This window comes from Glycine soja, chromosome 19 (assembly GCF_004193775.1).
Source record: "Glycine soja cultivar W05 chromosome 19, ASM419377v2, whole genome shotgun sequence".
Lineage (NCBI taxonomy): Eukaryota > Viridiplantae > Streptophyta > Magnoliopsida > Fabales > Fabaceae > Glycine > Glycine soja.
The window spans coordinates 28,978,464-28,993,726 of NC_041020.1; the positions used below are offsets into that span (position 1 = coordinate 28,978,464).

The 15,263-nt window shown below is 34.8% G+C and overlaps 2 protein-coding genes across 2 annotated transcripts; one reads left to right on the forward strand and one right to left on the reverse strand.

Annotated features, from left to right (window-relative positions):
• The first annotated feature begins 445 nt into the window (after window positions 1–445).
• LOC114400460 (uncharacterized membrane protein At3g27390-like) lies at window positions 446–9,720 on the forward strand. The gene is made up of 10 exons (XM_028362916.1): window positions 446–1,010; window positions 2,363–2,471; window positions 2,574–2,769; window positions 2,866–3,002; window positions 4,285–4,573; window positions 7,791–7,897; window positions 7,992–8,133; window positions 8,260–8,455; window positions 8,545–8,785; window positions 9,270–9,720. Exons 1-10 carry the CDS (start codon window positions 917–919, stop codon window positions 9,499–9,501), a joined length of 1,743 nt encoding a protein of 580 aa, XP_028218717.1. The 5' UTR covers window positions 446–916; the 3' UTR covers window positions 9,502–9,720.
• Window positions 9,721–10,872: 1,152 nt separating this feature from the next.
• LOC114400241 (pentatricopeptide repeat-containing protein At3g46610-like) lies at window positions 10,873–13,812 on the reverse strand. Its single transcript, XM_028362586.1, has one exon. The coding sequence runs from the start codon at window positions 13,606–13,608 to the stop codon at window positions 11,185–11,187; it is 2,424 nt and encodes an 807-aa protein (XP_028218387.1). The 5' UTR covers window positions 13,609–13,812; the 3' UTR covers window positions 10,873–11,184.
• Window positions 13,813–15,263: the final 1,451 nt, after the last annotated feature.

The following is a 15,263-nucleotide window of genomic DNA, read 5'->3' on the forward strand; positions in this document are numbered from 1 at the left end:
ATTATAAATTGCATTCAATAATAAAAGTAAAAAATAAATCTCAGTGAGCATTTTGTTTTTTTATAAATAAATAAATAAATGCATTATTAAAAGTATCTTTTGAATGTAAAAAAAAAAAAACATTACACCTATAATATTTGTTTCCTTATTTTTTTTTTCCAGTGACTTTTGATCACAATTATTTTCCCGCAAATTATAACATCCAAAAGATCACATATTCACACACTAATAAGTGTCTGGTTGCTTCGACTCAAAAATTGGGTCCTATTCTAGTAGAAAAATTAAGAAAACAAAAGAAAACCACACCTAACATAACATCATTAACATTAACACTACGCATACAGCAGAGACAGAAACCAAGGACTTGCTTTTGCTTTAGCCTAACCAAAAAAGGAAAAAATAAATAATTTGTACACACTATCTTTAGTAATAGAAGCAAGGGAAAGGGAAAGGTGGAAATGAATCGGAATATGAGGATTTGACTAAGTATATTTATGTGACACTGATTCTTTTTGTGATATAAATTGCTTCATTCATATTCCTCTGATTTTTAAGACTTCAGATTTTCAACAGTGCCAGAAAGGTCGCATTCCCCTTGTACCCTCGTCGACAAAGTTGATTTTTTTTACTGTGATTGAGTTGGAGAAACCAACAAAATGGGGGTTCAGGAAGATCCACTTGTTTCTGTGGCCACTATCAGAAGCATAGTAAAGGGCAAGTTTGAGTCTTCATGGATGTTTATCGCTATGTGCTGCTAGAAAATTCGGTTTTTGGCTTCTGGGTATTTGGTTGAAACCTTTCTTATGTGCTGAGTAAAGGTTAAAGGGGGCAAAGATTGGATCTTTTCTACTTGAGGGTGGTGAGTGGGGAACTGAAAGTGTGAGTTTGTAGTGTTCTTTTGCAGAAATCTGAGTGAATGGAGCCTCCTACGGGGTTTTGTGCTTCTTTGTTGAGTTTCATCCGGTTTCTTCCTTTTTTCATTGGGCTTCTGCTTCTTGGCACCATCAAAGGTAAATGGCAATGGATCTGTTCTGTGTTCTTTTCGATTTTGTTGTTTTGGTTGTGAGTTTCTTAGTATGCTTTAATTTAACATCACGGAGGCAATTTCTAGGTTGTTATTTCAGGAAATGAAATACTAATGGACCACCTTTGCATATACTTTTTTTGCTATTTATAATTTTGTTAAATATTCAGTGATTTTGAAGTTGAACATCATGGAGGCAATTTCTAGGCTGTTATTTTAGGAAATGAAATACTAATGGACCACCTTTGCATATACTTTTTTGGCTATTTATATTTTGTCAAATATTCAGTGATTTTGATGTAAAATTTATTGAACTTTCTTTTCCTAAACCAATGGTGTGATCGGGTGCAGCCTGGTGTGGGGTTTTACACATGTTCCCTTGTGACCTATGTTTGTTGACAAATTATTCGTTTTTATTAAATTAATTGCTGTCAAGCACGCCTTGAATCATGCTTCAAGTGTCTTATTGGGGGAAATAATTGGATTTTGTATGTTTTGTTACTGATTAATTTTATGGATTTGTTTATAAGCGCAGCTGCAGAAGATTTAATATCATAGGAAAACAGAATTTTGAAAGTTGGAAGTAAAAAGGAATAAATTTGAATGACACCCAACTATATAATAGTTTAAGGTCAACTTGGACTTATTTCTAGGCAAAACCAACTAACCAAGGAATTTAAACAGTTTGTGTACTTGTTTCATTTTCCAGTTTCCACTATGGAATATATAATAGCTCTTGTATGTCATGCTTTACTATACTAGAGAAGAATTAAGGGTAGGGTTTTATGTGAGGAGTATGATTGTAAACCTTACTGCAAAGAATCTTTGGTGGGAGCCTATGAGATGGGTTAATAGAGTGGGTCCTTTCCCCATTGACCCAAAGAATCACTTTCTGCAATTCTCTCAGTGGAATAGGCCAAGTTGTACAGTCAAGAGATGGGAATTTCTCTGGATAGCCCTATCCTTGTCCATTTGGCATCACAGAAATGGCATGGTTTTCAATAATCAGCCTTTCAATCCAGAAAAGGTCATGGACGAGGCATTATTCCACACCTGGTCCTGGCTTAAGTGTGTGGAGAAGGGATTTCAATTGCATTTTAATTTCTGGTCAACTAATCTGAAGGATGCATTTTCTTAAAGGGGATGGGTTTGCTTTGTATTATGTCCTATCTACTGATTCTTCCTAGTGGGGTTTAGGCTTTTTATGCCTTGTATTCATAACTGTATTTTCAGTACACCTAGTACTGAACTTCATATATAATATATTGATTTTTGCTGTGCAAAAAAAAAATGATTGTAAACCTTACTTACCACTGCTCAAACTGCCAATCACTTCAGGTATCCTTTTCTGCCCTTTGATATGCTTAATAATTGCAACTGGGAACACTGCTATCATACTTGGACTTTGGATAGTGCATTCTGTTTGGACATATTACTGCGTTGTAAGGTGCTTTCCTTGACTGCCACTCATGCAAGTTTTTGCTTACTGTTCTATCCATGTGCTATGAAATTGTGATTACTTTCTCATAGTGATTTCCCTAACGGACAGAGCTAAACAATTTGGGCCTATTCTGAAGCTTGTTATTGGCCTATGTGTACTACCAGTGCTGTTGGTTGTGTATCCGATTGTTGGTATTCTTGGAAGTATTGTTGGTGGAGCAGCCTATGGATTTCTTTCACCCATATTTGCTACTTTAGAAGCTGTAGAGGAAGGAAAAGATGTCAAATTTTACCACTGTTTCATTGTATGTGTACTATGTTTCATTTTGTGTTCTTAAAATGCTTGTTATATCTGTTTTACTGTTGTTATTAATTACAGAAACTTTATATTAAATCATCAGGATGGTACATGGAGCACTGTTGAAAAGAGCTGCATGGTTGTCAGGGATGTAAAAGATGTTTGTTTCCATTCATACTTCTCGGTTATGGATGACCTGCGACAAAAAGGACCTCCAGATGCAAAATACTATGAGATCAGGTTTGCTCATTGTATGCCTCACTATTTTGTTTATTTTTGTGTTGTGTCTTTAAAGTGAGGGCAAGCATTGGTGCAACAGTAAGGTTTTGTCTTCTGACCTGGAGTCCACTGGTTGAAAACCTGGAAACAGTCTCTATACTTTCCAGGGGTAAGGCTGCATACACCTACTCTCCCTTGACCCTTCTCAGTTGGAGCCTTGTGTGGGCCACTCTTATGTGTTTAAGGCATTTCTCGGGGTTTTTTTGTATTTGTATCCAGATCCAAATTTTATGTTCATAAAGATCTGTTTGATTGAAAGTGTCACTTAATAGTAATGCCAAATTGTCAATCATGTCTATCAGGAGTTAATAGTTGTTAAGTTTTTTCTTTTGGTTCAGGGCTCCATTTTTTTCCCATTTTTGAAGAGAGATTGTGTTTGTAGGTCACACTTTTACACTTTAAAGCTTTTTAAATTTTAAAGTTTAAACCTTAGTTGTGTAGACAATATGTTATCAACTTGAATACTAGTTATTTTATTTTTACTTTGAAATTAAAGGAGCTGCGAATTGTGAATGTTAAATTGAAACAAAATAAAAAATATCAATTTTCCTTCAATTTGAGAAGACAGAATGGTTTCACAAACTATAGGTCTGTTGGACTTCCTGTAGATTGCTATCTTTTGAAAACTTAACTACTGAAATCAGAGGTAACATCTCTACTGTATTTCATACTTACTAAACTGTGTTGGTCAGGTTATTTAAATCTTCTATCATTTGCATGTGGAAGTTATTAGCAAGCTTGATTATATCATTTGAAAATTTTGACAGAAGACATTGGTCTTGGATAGAATCTTAAAGAATGACAATTCTTTTTGTGGGATATCTTCTGGCTTTGGTGACATTTCAGTAAAAAGTAGAAACCAAAGTATAGAAACTTTAATAACCAAAGTGATTATCAGTTAATTGTTCTTTCAAAATTTTCTCTGGTTTTTGGTCAACCAATATATGGTGAACCAGATGTAACTAATTTGTTTAATTGTGTTCTTCTTTCTTATGTGTTTTGTGTGCTAGTTGTATCTTTAGTTTATGATAGATTTACATCACATAAGAATATTCAACTGTACTTTGAAAAAAAAAATAAGAATTGCTGTTTTTTGGGAACATAAAAGCACGACAAAATGTGACTATGAAAAGGAATTTTAGACAAACACCAGTCATAATGTGTCAAATATGATGTTGTCAGACAACTCAGACACGAGATTTGTGCTATGACTTATTTTGATTTTTTTTCTGCTTTAATGCAGGCTACTTTATATTCCTGGTGCTTTAATAGCTTCAGTTATTGGAATCATTGTCGATGTGCCAGTTATATCATTTGTTGCCCTATGCAAGGGTCCATACATGCTATTTAAGGGGTGGCATCGATTGTTTCATGACCTTATTGGCCGTGAAGGCCCTTTCCTGGAGACCATATGTGTACCTTTTGCGGGTCTTGCTATCCTTTTGTGGCCATTGGCTGTTGCTGGGGCAATTTTGGCATCCATGTTAGCAAGTTTCTTTCTTGGTGCCTATGCAGGCGTTGTTGCTTATCAGGTCAATCCTCATATCTTTTCACTCCCGAGTTGTACTATACTACTATCGTTATTATATCCAATCATGATATACTTGGGTTAGACAATTACAAATATATAGCAGTTTGGTGGTAGGCTTACTATTACTTGACTGCCCTATGATTTTCTAGACTGGTTGCTATTGAAAAGAAGGTCAATGCTAAATTGTGGAAGCAACACTGGGGATTTGGATGGCAAACTAACTTAGTTTCAACATTTATTGTTGGTTGTCATATCACAGCACCCAATTCCCAGTTCATATTAGGCTAATATGCCATGTATTTGGATGATTCATGTAAAAGGTGAAGGCCTATACTAAGTACTTGGTGTCCAACTGTACCCTAATACAAATATGAACCTTGAGCTGTTAAGGCTTTGCCATTTCAAGCATACATTGTTGATGGATAGGATCATAAATAGTGTATGATAGATAGAACTTGAAAATTGCATTTGAAACATTGTTCAACTAATAAAAATTAGCACTGCCATTTCTGCATGGTTAGTGGAAACAACAGCAGAATAACACAAGAACCTGAATCACAGTTCAACTTTTGTTCTGTCTACTGTTTGTTGGTCAGTGCACAGCACAAGCAGTTGCAGATGTTGTTTGGTAAGCCATGATCAACATTATTACTTGGGAGAGAAGATGCAGGTTTACCATTTCCTAAGAGAGATGTGTAGTGGTATACATCTTGTAAAGGCCCAAAATTGTCCTTCATCACCATCCAGAAATGGTTTGGAGATGGAAAATGGGAAATCACAGAGAAATAGTTGATCGATATTCTTCTTAATGGTGGGTGAAGAGGGCTCAAGGAAGTTAAAGTTAATTTGCAGGAGACTAGCTGAGTCTATAAAGAAATAAGTTTTAAAGCGAGTTAACTAAATTTCTCTACCAAAAATCTTAAACTCTTCTCATACCTACCATCCTCAAGAAGTTGTGCACTACTTGTGTGCGTGGGCATTTGTGGTATTTTAAAGTTACTAGGGGCTGTTCTGTGTGTTACAGAGTAAGGCAAAATCAATTCAGCAATACAAAAAAGGAATGCATCAAGCAGGAAACAATTTAACGAAGCATAGACACCTGTCCACTTGATAGGCAATTTTATTGAAACTATAGATCACAAGAGAATTGCTGGCATTTTGTATTGAGAAGGCATGAAGGGTAATATTAAAATCTATTTTGCTTTCCTTTAACACTTGCCTGAGGAACATGTACCAAGCTTTATCTCCTGCTGGTCTTTAATACCAGCTCTATCTCGTGCTGGTCTTTTGCAGCCTTTTCCAATACTACATAGGTGTGCTGTGACGTTTACATTGGATTTTATTGGAGAACTTCCTAAAGTCTTAAGGATGGATACCATTTTGGTGGTAGTGGATCAACTTATAAAAGTATGTCATTTTTTTACCACATTGCAACCCACTTTCTGCTAAAGAGGTTGCTGACTTATTAAACAAGTTGCATGGATTCATGCAGTGGCGGATCCAGAAATTTTTTCTAGTGGGGGCAAATGTTTTTTTTTTTTTTAAATATTTTCATAGAAGAAAAATATTACAAATTTTTACAAAATACACAATGTGTAGGGGAAAAAAAAATCTAAAATACCTATGTTTTACCAAATTATAATTACTCTTTACACATTTTCTTATTTTAAAAATATTGTATGTTTTTTTCATTGTCAATATTATAAAAAAATTGAAAAGGTAAAATGATAAAATTAATATCAATTTATTCTCTCTTTTATTTCTTATAACATCTTACATTCATTTAAAGAAAAAATATTTTATGGAGACAACTAATTTTTTATGGCCACAAAAAATAAATGTTATTATATATATCCATGTAAAAAAAAATCTTGTGGGGGCAATTGCCCCCACACCCAACAATGTGGATCCGCCACTGGCTTCATGGATTTCTTTCCACCATAGTTTCAGAAAGATGTCACACTTTTATTAGACAATTTTGGACTGAACTATTTAAACAGGCAGGAACCAATCTAAATTTCAGCTCTGCCTATCATTCACTGTTGGATGTACAATTGGACATACAGAAATTGTCAATGTATCTGAGATGCTTTACAGGTTCTAAACCTAATCAGTGTCCCTGCTGGCTTAGTCAGTTGTGTTGAGTTCTAGTACAATGCTAACCACCACATTTCTGCTAAATTTCTACTTTTAGGACCTTATATGGAAGAGACCCTCCAATATTGCTCGAATATACAGAAGATTTATCAATAGTAGAAACTAACCAGTTGGTGGCTAAAAGGAATGTAGTGTTAGATGAGCTCAAATCATATTTGGTCCTGGCTCATAAAAAAATGAAGCAGTACACTGATTCAGATAGAAGGGATGTGAGGTGCCTGGAGACTTAGTCTACTTAAAGGTTTAGTCGTATATAAAATCAGGAGTTTGGCTAATAATAATGAGAAGCTAAATCCAAGATTTTACCTTCTTTTAGAGGTGGTGATACTGGTGATTGAGGATAGAGCAGGTTGCTTGTAGGCTGAAACTTCTAGAATGCAGTCATGCTGATTTGTCTTCCATTTTTCATTTTAAAGTAGTAGCTAGAATTGTCAGAGCGTCAACCACTAGCATCTGCACTTTCAGGGAAGTGGGAGCTAAAAGTACATCTTGCAATGTGCTGCAGATGAAACAGGACATGATGGTAAACAGGGGGTGCTCAATCAGTGCAAGATCATGGGACAATATCTTTGAATTTCACCTTGAGGGCATGGTGAAAGTGTTGGCAGAGATTGATAGACACCCATTGCTCACGTATAGCACTAGGAAGAAGAAACATGTGAGCAAGGAGAGGTAGAGTGAGAAAAGATGTTGTATATTTGTAGTAACAGAATGCTTTTAAATGGCAAGGAAGAGGGAGAGATAAAAGGGGAGTTTGTTATGGATTAGTGGGCTGAATGTAGTGGGAAGGCTAAGAGGTTGGTATCTGTAAGTGTGTACTAACTTAGTCCTCTTGACTGATTTGGGTGGTATAGAAATTGCATCTAGTTGATCTGTCAGGCTTTTCCATTTTCTGATTATAATATCCTTTAGTATTGATATTCTTCTGTTGTTTTATTAACCTATAACAGTGGAAGGTGACTCCTGTGTGATTGTGCGAATAAAATAAAATCTGTTTCCTGTCCACACCTGGCTGCTGGTTTCCTAACTATCTCACTGTTTATTTGTTCTTTTAAATGCAGGAGTCTTCCTTCTTGTTTGGCCTTTCATACGTTATTGCAGCTTCGGCCATTTATGATGAATACAGCAATGATATTCTTGACATGCCGGAAGGATCCTGCTTCCCTAGGTTTTTTTTTCTGCTCCAATGTATTTATCACTGTGACTTGCAATTAAGGCTTTTATATTATGTTCTTATGCATTTGATATCTGAATTCTAATAGGCCCCAGTTTCGAAAAGATGTTGATGCATCGCAAAGAACTTCTAATTCAAATTCCGTTTCAAGACCCAGCTCCTTCCGAAAGGCTCCTTCTCGCACATCTTCAATGAAGAACAACAATATTGCTGAGTTGAAATCATTTGAGGTATTCTTTGTGGTATTTTGTGTTGAACAACAAGACTCAAAATATCACCTTTATCTTCCTTGGATGTTCCTGTTTTTGCGGCTTTGACGGTCTATAGTAAATAAATATTGTTCATGAATTGTGTAGCTGTTGGATGCCTTATTCAAGGAATGTTTCCATGTTGGAGAAAAAATGGTTTCTGAAGGTATAATTACAAGAGAAGACATAGAAGAAGCCAAATCTGGTAATGGGAGTAGAGTCATTAGTATTGGTTTGCCAGCATATTGCTTAGTCCAGGGACTCTTGCGCTCTGCAAAATTAAATTCCGTTGGTATAATGATTAGTAAGTGGAACCCTTCAACTTTTCTCTTTTTGAGATTATTTTCTTTTAACCATTTTGAAGCAACCATTTTGATCACTTCCTCAATGTAGGTGATGAAACTGAACTAACTATCACAAACAGACCAAGGGAGACATTTTTTGACTGGTTCGTTAATCCCCTTTTGATCATTAAGGAGCAAATCAAAGCTGAAAATCTTTCTGCCTCAGAAGAGGACTACCTCTGCAAATTAGTTCTCTTGGGTGGTGATGCAGAGAGACTGAAAAAGTCTAGCGTTGGCCCTGCACCTGAATCGGACGTCAAACGTGCAGAACTGGAGGCATTGGCCAGAAGGTACTGAATAGACCAAAACTTGCTTGGTGTGTTTATTTGGGCAAGCACTTTTAAACTTGATTTTGACTTGAAATTGTTTATGATCGGAAAAAACAAGTTTGTAGTAGCACTCAAAGCTAGTTCAAAGGAGAAAAAAAATTAAGGAAATACAATGAATCACACTTTTTACATATGCTAAAATCAAATTTATGAACCTCAACTTTTTCAAATACTACCCCCCCCATCCAACTTTAACCTAAACACCTATAAACTTTTAAGGGCTTTTATTGTAACTTAGGAATCAAGTACTTATCTCATGAAAAACACTCATGCTAGAAGCTAATTAATCCAAAATGGGTTAGTATACCTAATGCAAAATTTACATTCACTTTTTTGTCTTTTTTTTTTTTCCCGAACATGCTTTCACTTCAAATGGGTTAGTATACCTAATGCAAAATTTGCATGTTAAGGTTTTCTGTCTCATTTTGTTTCCATTTGTATACAGACTGCAAGGAATCACCAAATCCATGTCAAGGTTCCCAACCTTCAAGCGACGCTTCAACGATCTTGTAAGATCGTTATCTGATGATCTGAAGGAGAAAAGTGGAGGTCCAATAATGACCAGATCAAAGAGTGCCTTTGCTCGGTTGATTAGTTTAAAATCATTCAAGGGGACAAGAGCTAACGGATCTGCTCAAGGGTCACAACATGTTGCAAGAGACTTAGAAAATTCATGATGAGAATACCATGTAATTGACAAATCTTATGTCATAGGTTTATTTTCCAGTCCATTTTGGATAGAAAATTGAAGTGTAATTGACAATAATAGTAAGAGTTTAATTTCAATGTATTATCAGTGTAAATTTTTTGTACTGTTAACCAATTAGAAATTATAATTGGTACGACATTTATTGTAAAAATAAAATAAAATAAAAAAATATCATACAATTTGATTAGATGAGAGCGAAAAAAAAATATATCCTGTTGATGCCCAGACTATTTTCTCTAACTATAATATCTGACCTAGTTTACGATGAGCACATTTTAGCAAAATGCTGCCATAAAAAAGATTTCAGTTGGAGACCGCATAACATTGTAGTCATGTCTTGCTGTACTTCTCACGAGATCAATGAGTCCATTGGGAAAACTACCTAGAATTGAACATTCTCCCCCCAAGCATGTTCAAGCTTTTTCACATCGATATCAAGGAGATTCAGTGTTGCTTCATTTACAGTTTCACGTGATTTTTAAGTGCAACAAAGGAATCACCATAAAGTACTAATTTAATAAAAATAATAATTTTCGATGTATGGTAAAAAAGCTGCATTCAATTTTCCAAATTCAATATAAAAAAAAATGGAGGATTGATGGTATCAATATCTATATTTTATTATATTATTTGAGAAAATAATAAGTTTTAAAAAGTAATGAACTATATATTATAAATATTAAATATCAAGAAACCGTTTTGATAAACAACTTGATTAAGGTATTATTGAATAAATACTTATTATATAAGTAATTATGTATAGATTGATTTTATAATCGAGGGAGAAATAAAGTTAAATTGATTTTATATAAATTGTTAGTTGTTTTCAGAAGTTATCGTAGAGAACCTATTAAAATAAGTTAAATACAACTTATAAATATATCATAAACTATTTTCATAAGCTCTATGATGATCAATTTTTCCTTCTGCGTAGTGATGTGGATACGGGAACTGGAATTAACTGATACTCCTTCATATTTTGAGTTGTGCTTTTTATGGATTCAATACTATGGACTTAATACTGTAGGTCATGTCTAACTGTGAATGAGCACATTTGAGCTAACAATTCTGTCAAATAAGGTGTGTAAAACTTCTGAGCAAACAGGTGTGAAAAATTACACTGCCAATAAATGTTTCATTAACATGAAAGAAAAACATAAAAGCACCAATTGGAAAAACTGGCAAAGATTAATATGATACTAAAAACAATAATTGAACAAAGTGACATAAAAGATTGCTAAATGTAATCTTTAAATCAGTTGCAAAAACTAAATATGTAAAGGATTTAATTATTATCCTCTGATTAACAAATTTAAAAAGAAGCAAGACAAACATCATGTCATCACTTTTAAACAGTTGTTTTGACTTTAAATCTCAATAAGAGAAAACACACATTGAAACACAAAAAATTCTCAAGAGGAACAAACTTCTATGTCCTCCCAAATATTTGAGTAGAATTTGAGCCATAATCTAAAAAAGTTCCGCAAAAAAGGGTTGCATCTCTATTTTGCTAACAGTAGTGGAAGAAAACATGACTGTGATTCTTTTACCTTCTTGGCCTACGGATACAAAAAATCTCAAGCTATGACAGCAGAATGTACAGAGGTTACATAATATTTGACTATGGTAATTTAAATGTACTATAAATTCTTTATGGATTTTCTTGTGTCTGTGAGTGATAAATTTCACTTCTATCAAACGGTTGACTTCTTTTGGGAACACCAGCTAAGTTGTAGAATTCATTCAATGTTTTTCTAATTTGCACTTTCTTCTTTTTATCAGCAGGGCGAGGTCCTAAAAGACCTAATTCAATGGTTGCACCATTAGCCTGTGAGGATTGGACAACTGCATCGTAAGCTTTTGAAGAGAGGGTAAGGCCTTCGTTTTTAGCTCTCGTGTATAATTGATATGCCAGCCTTGGCTTTCCATCATTTGCAAGGGCCTCAATCAGCATTTCATAAGTTATCTCATTGGGAGAGATGTTCTGAACTTTCATTCGGTGAAACCATTCGTACGCTGCACTGCTCATACCATTACGTGCACAGCCAGTGATTATTGCATTGTATGTCACCACTGTTACCTCAATTCCTAATGTTACCATCTCCTGAATGATGGCATCAACCCTATTAAAATTTCCTTGGGCAGTATAAATCGAAGCCATAATTGTGTAGGCATATGCATTTGGTTCAACCCCAACCTTGACCATATGGTTCCACACACGGAGAGCATCATCATAGAGTTTTCCCTTTTCAAGAGCACTCAATAAAGCCCCATATGATATTATAGTGGGCTTTTCACCATTTTCCACCATTCTCTTGAATATTTGCACCGCTGCAGTAGTTTCTGAAGCCTTAGAACAGGCCAGAAGAACTGCATTCCATTCCCTACTTCCAGGTTTCAGGCCTTTATCCTCCATCTTGTTCAACAACTTAACACCCCATCTCCAAATTCCCTTCCTCTTGGCTGCACTGAGAAGAAAATTGAAGTGAGAGACTATCAGTTCATATGATAAGTTATTTGGTTTTGGCCCTTTGTCCAATAAATCTTCATATATCTCCAAAGCTGCCCACCATTTCTTTGCTTTTCCCATCAACCAAATTGCATGGTTGCAGACAGACAAGCTGATCTTATCATACCTTCCTCTTATCCGGGTGTACAGCTCTTTCACAACAATGTAGTGATCTTCACGGGTACAAGCCCATGCAAGCCGCTCAAGATCAACCTGCGGTAGTGGAATCCTAGCATTATCCATATCAAAAAGAAACTTCAACACGTTGTTGCTCAAGTTATCACGACTAACAAGCCAACAGCGCATTACTTGATAACAAACACGGATCGTGAACTTCTCTATCTTCATGAATTCTTTCTCCCAATCTTCTCCATCATCATCTTTTCCTATTTCACCTTGATGGTATTTTTCCCTAAACTCAACAAAGAAATTTAGAGCTCCATTGCCATCTTCCATCCTCCGATATGCCAACAAGGCTTGTGAATAGGATACAGGGGATGGAGTAAGGCCATTCCTACGGATCTCCTCAAGCATATTGAGAGCTTTGTCACACTCTCCTTTCTCAATGTAAATTGCCATCAAGGTGTTATATGTCACAACATTATAGGCAATTCCATCTTCAGCCATTTCATTAAGAATAGCTTCCATTTCTGCAAATTGACCAGATTGTTTGACTACACCTAATAGACCATTATATGTGAAAAGGTTGGGGCCATAAGAGCCATTGGTTTCTATCTTCCTCTTCTTCATCCAGTTGAAAAGAATCAATGCAGAATCCATTTTCTTCTCTTTACTAAAACCACTGATTATCGTCGAAAACACCTGCAGGGGCAAGTCCCCCTTGTCCTTAAGAATCTCCTCCACGTCCTCCACTGTCTTCACGGTCTGCAATCTCAGGGCAAGTGCTCTCACATCAACCTTACCATCACACTCTTCGTCAGCACCTTCCTTGCTATTGTCATCACCATGCATTTTTACTTCACAGTCACTCTCCTGAACTTGATCCAATTTCAAAGACATTACACCCTCCAAGTCACTGTTAACCGATGCATCATTAGAATCAGTCTGCTCCTCAACCAATTCACTCCCACCACTTTCCTTGCTATTGTCATCACCACGCATTTTTCCTTCATGGTCACTGTCCTTAACATGATCCAAATTCAAAGAGTTTACACACTTCGACTCACTGTTAACCGATGAATCATCAGAATCAATATTCTCCTCAACCAATTCACTCCCAACGCCTTCCTCATCCAGTGCCCACCCCAAGGGTGGAGCTAAGTCTCCAACATGACTCTTGTGTGGCTTGAAAATGATACCAAATTTGGGTTTAGAGAATCCCAACAAAATCCCACATCTCAAATCCAACTTTGCATGTCCAGAAAAGACCACAGTCCCATACCCTCTTGAACATTGAGAAACACTAACTTTTGAACTATGAGAAACAGAAAAAATAATACCCTGTTTCACCCTCCTTCTCCTATTCAGATCAGTAACACCAGAAGGGCCTATTTCAAAGCAAGGAACCACCAAGTGGTTGACTTTGAAGGGCCAAGTGCTAATCATTTCTCATAAATTTGAAGCCAAAGAGGAAAACCCACTTTCAAATAATTAGTCACAGGAATAATTGAGGAAGCAGCATAAGATGGGTTCTAAGTTCTTACCTTCTTCCACTGAGGCTCGTTCGAATCAGTTGAAGAATGGTGACTAAGGGCAAGGTCGCTTTGTCACAGCCATTCGTTTGCAGAGAATCAAATGGATAAACTGAGTATAAAAATAAAAGTTAGTAAAATTATATAAACAGATCACAGTAGTTACAGAGTCAACCGAAAAGAGTAGAGTATTATATTAACCATTTTTTTAATTATCGTTAAGTTAATTTATCAAAAGAATTATTATTCAGTTTTAAAATTTTAAAACATCATTATATTCATTTTCCTAAATTAATTTTGTTTCTCTTTAATTTTTAATCCATCATTTTAATTTTTTTTAAACTTTTTCATGATTTTAGTCCTCGCATTTTAAAAAATATTTATTCAATCCTTAATTTTTGCATAGGTTTATTTTTTATATTTTAATTAACTAAATTATTTTGTTAGATTTAGTTTTCATTAAATATATCCAAAATTGATAACAGGATCCAAATAATGAATCAAAATTGATGAAAAAGTTAAAAATATAACCAAGGACAATCATGATAAAATCCTTATTGACATCATAGTCATGACATTGAGAATAGAGAATTTAAGGGGATGTTTAGTTTGATTGTTTTCTGTTTTTATTTTCACTGGAAATAGAAAATGGTGATGAAAATTTGTTTGGTTGGATTTCAATTTTCATTTTCAGTGAAAATATTTTTCCAAACGAACCAAAAACTGAAAACAATAAAATTTCGTTTTCGGTTAACCCGGAACCTTATTTTGGGTAAAATGAAAAAGTGGTGGCATGGAATGTATTTTTAAGCAAATCTAAAAATATATTTCCTTTTGAAAATGCATTTTCAGTGTTTTTATTTTTTGAAAGCAGAAAACAAGAAATCAAACCAAATATGTTTTTAGAATTCTAATCTTTTGAAAATAAAAACAGTTTTCAAAAAATGAGAACAGAAAATGAAAATACAAACCAACCACACTCTAAAATATTTATTTTTCTATTTTTGTTTGGTTGGACTCAAACCTTTTCTTATAAGTTGAGCTTAGACCTTAATTATACCTTAACTTTCAAAATAGGGTTTTGGAAACATTGTGTATTGGCGGCTTAGGGAGTGAAGTAGATGTTTTTATTGTCCTTATTTTAGTTTCTACGGCTACGCGTGAGTAGCTTCCTTGTTTTAGGATTGGGGCATAACCCTTGAACTGTATTGATGCAAATCTATTGTTTTGATGTTTTCTTAATTCTCTTTTTTAGTCTTCTCTTATTAATTTATTTATGCAAAACGCTTAACTACCATTTTCATAATAGGGAATTACCAAGTGAATCTTACTATTGAATCTATTAGAGAGGAACTCATGTTCTAAGTTACCACAGTAGACTTAATCATAAGAGGGTAAAACAAATTAGTAAAAAACATAAATAAATGGTCTAATTGAGCATAGCTACAAGAAAATAGAGACAAAAATTACCTTATATTAATTTGTCTTCAAAGAGAATTGACAAGAATATTGAAATAAGAATATTAGATTAATAAAAAGTCTTAATGTCTAACCCCAATTCTAGGAAGC

What these genes read in the sequence shown, in the direction of transcription:
- LOC114400460 (XM_028362916.1), top strand. Translation starts at nt 917, where the DNA reads ATGGAGCCTCCTACGGGGTTTTGTGCTTCTTTGTTGAGTTTCATCCGG. An exon ending in CTGAGTTGAAATCATTTGAG is followed by an intron (nt 8,134 to 8,259) that starts GTATTCTTTGTG and finishes TGAATTGTGTAG; the next exon opens with CTGTTGGATGCCTTATTCAA. An exon ending in CTGGAGGCATTGGCCAGAAG is followed by an intron (nt 8,786 to 9,269) that starts GTACTGAATAGA and finishes ATTTGTATACAG; the next exon opens with ACTGCAAGGAATCACCAAAT.
- LOC114400241 (XM_028362586.1), bottom strand. Translation starts at nt 13,608, where the DNA reads ATGATTAGCACTTGGCCCTTCAAAGTCAACCACTTGGTGGTTCCTTGC.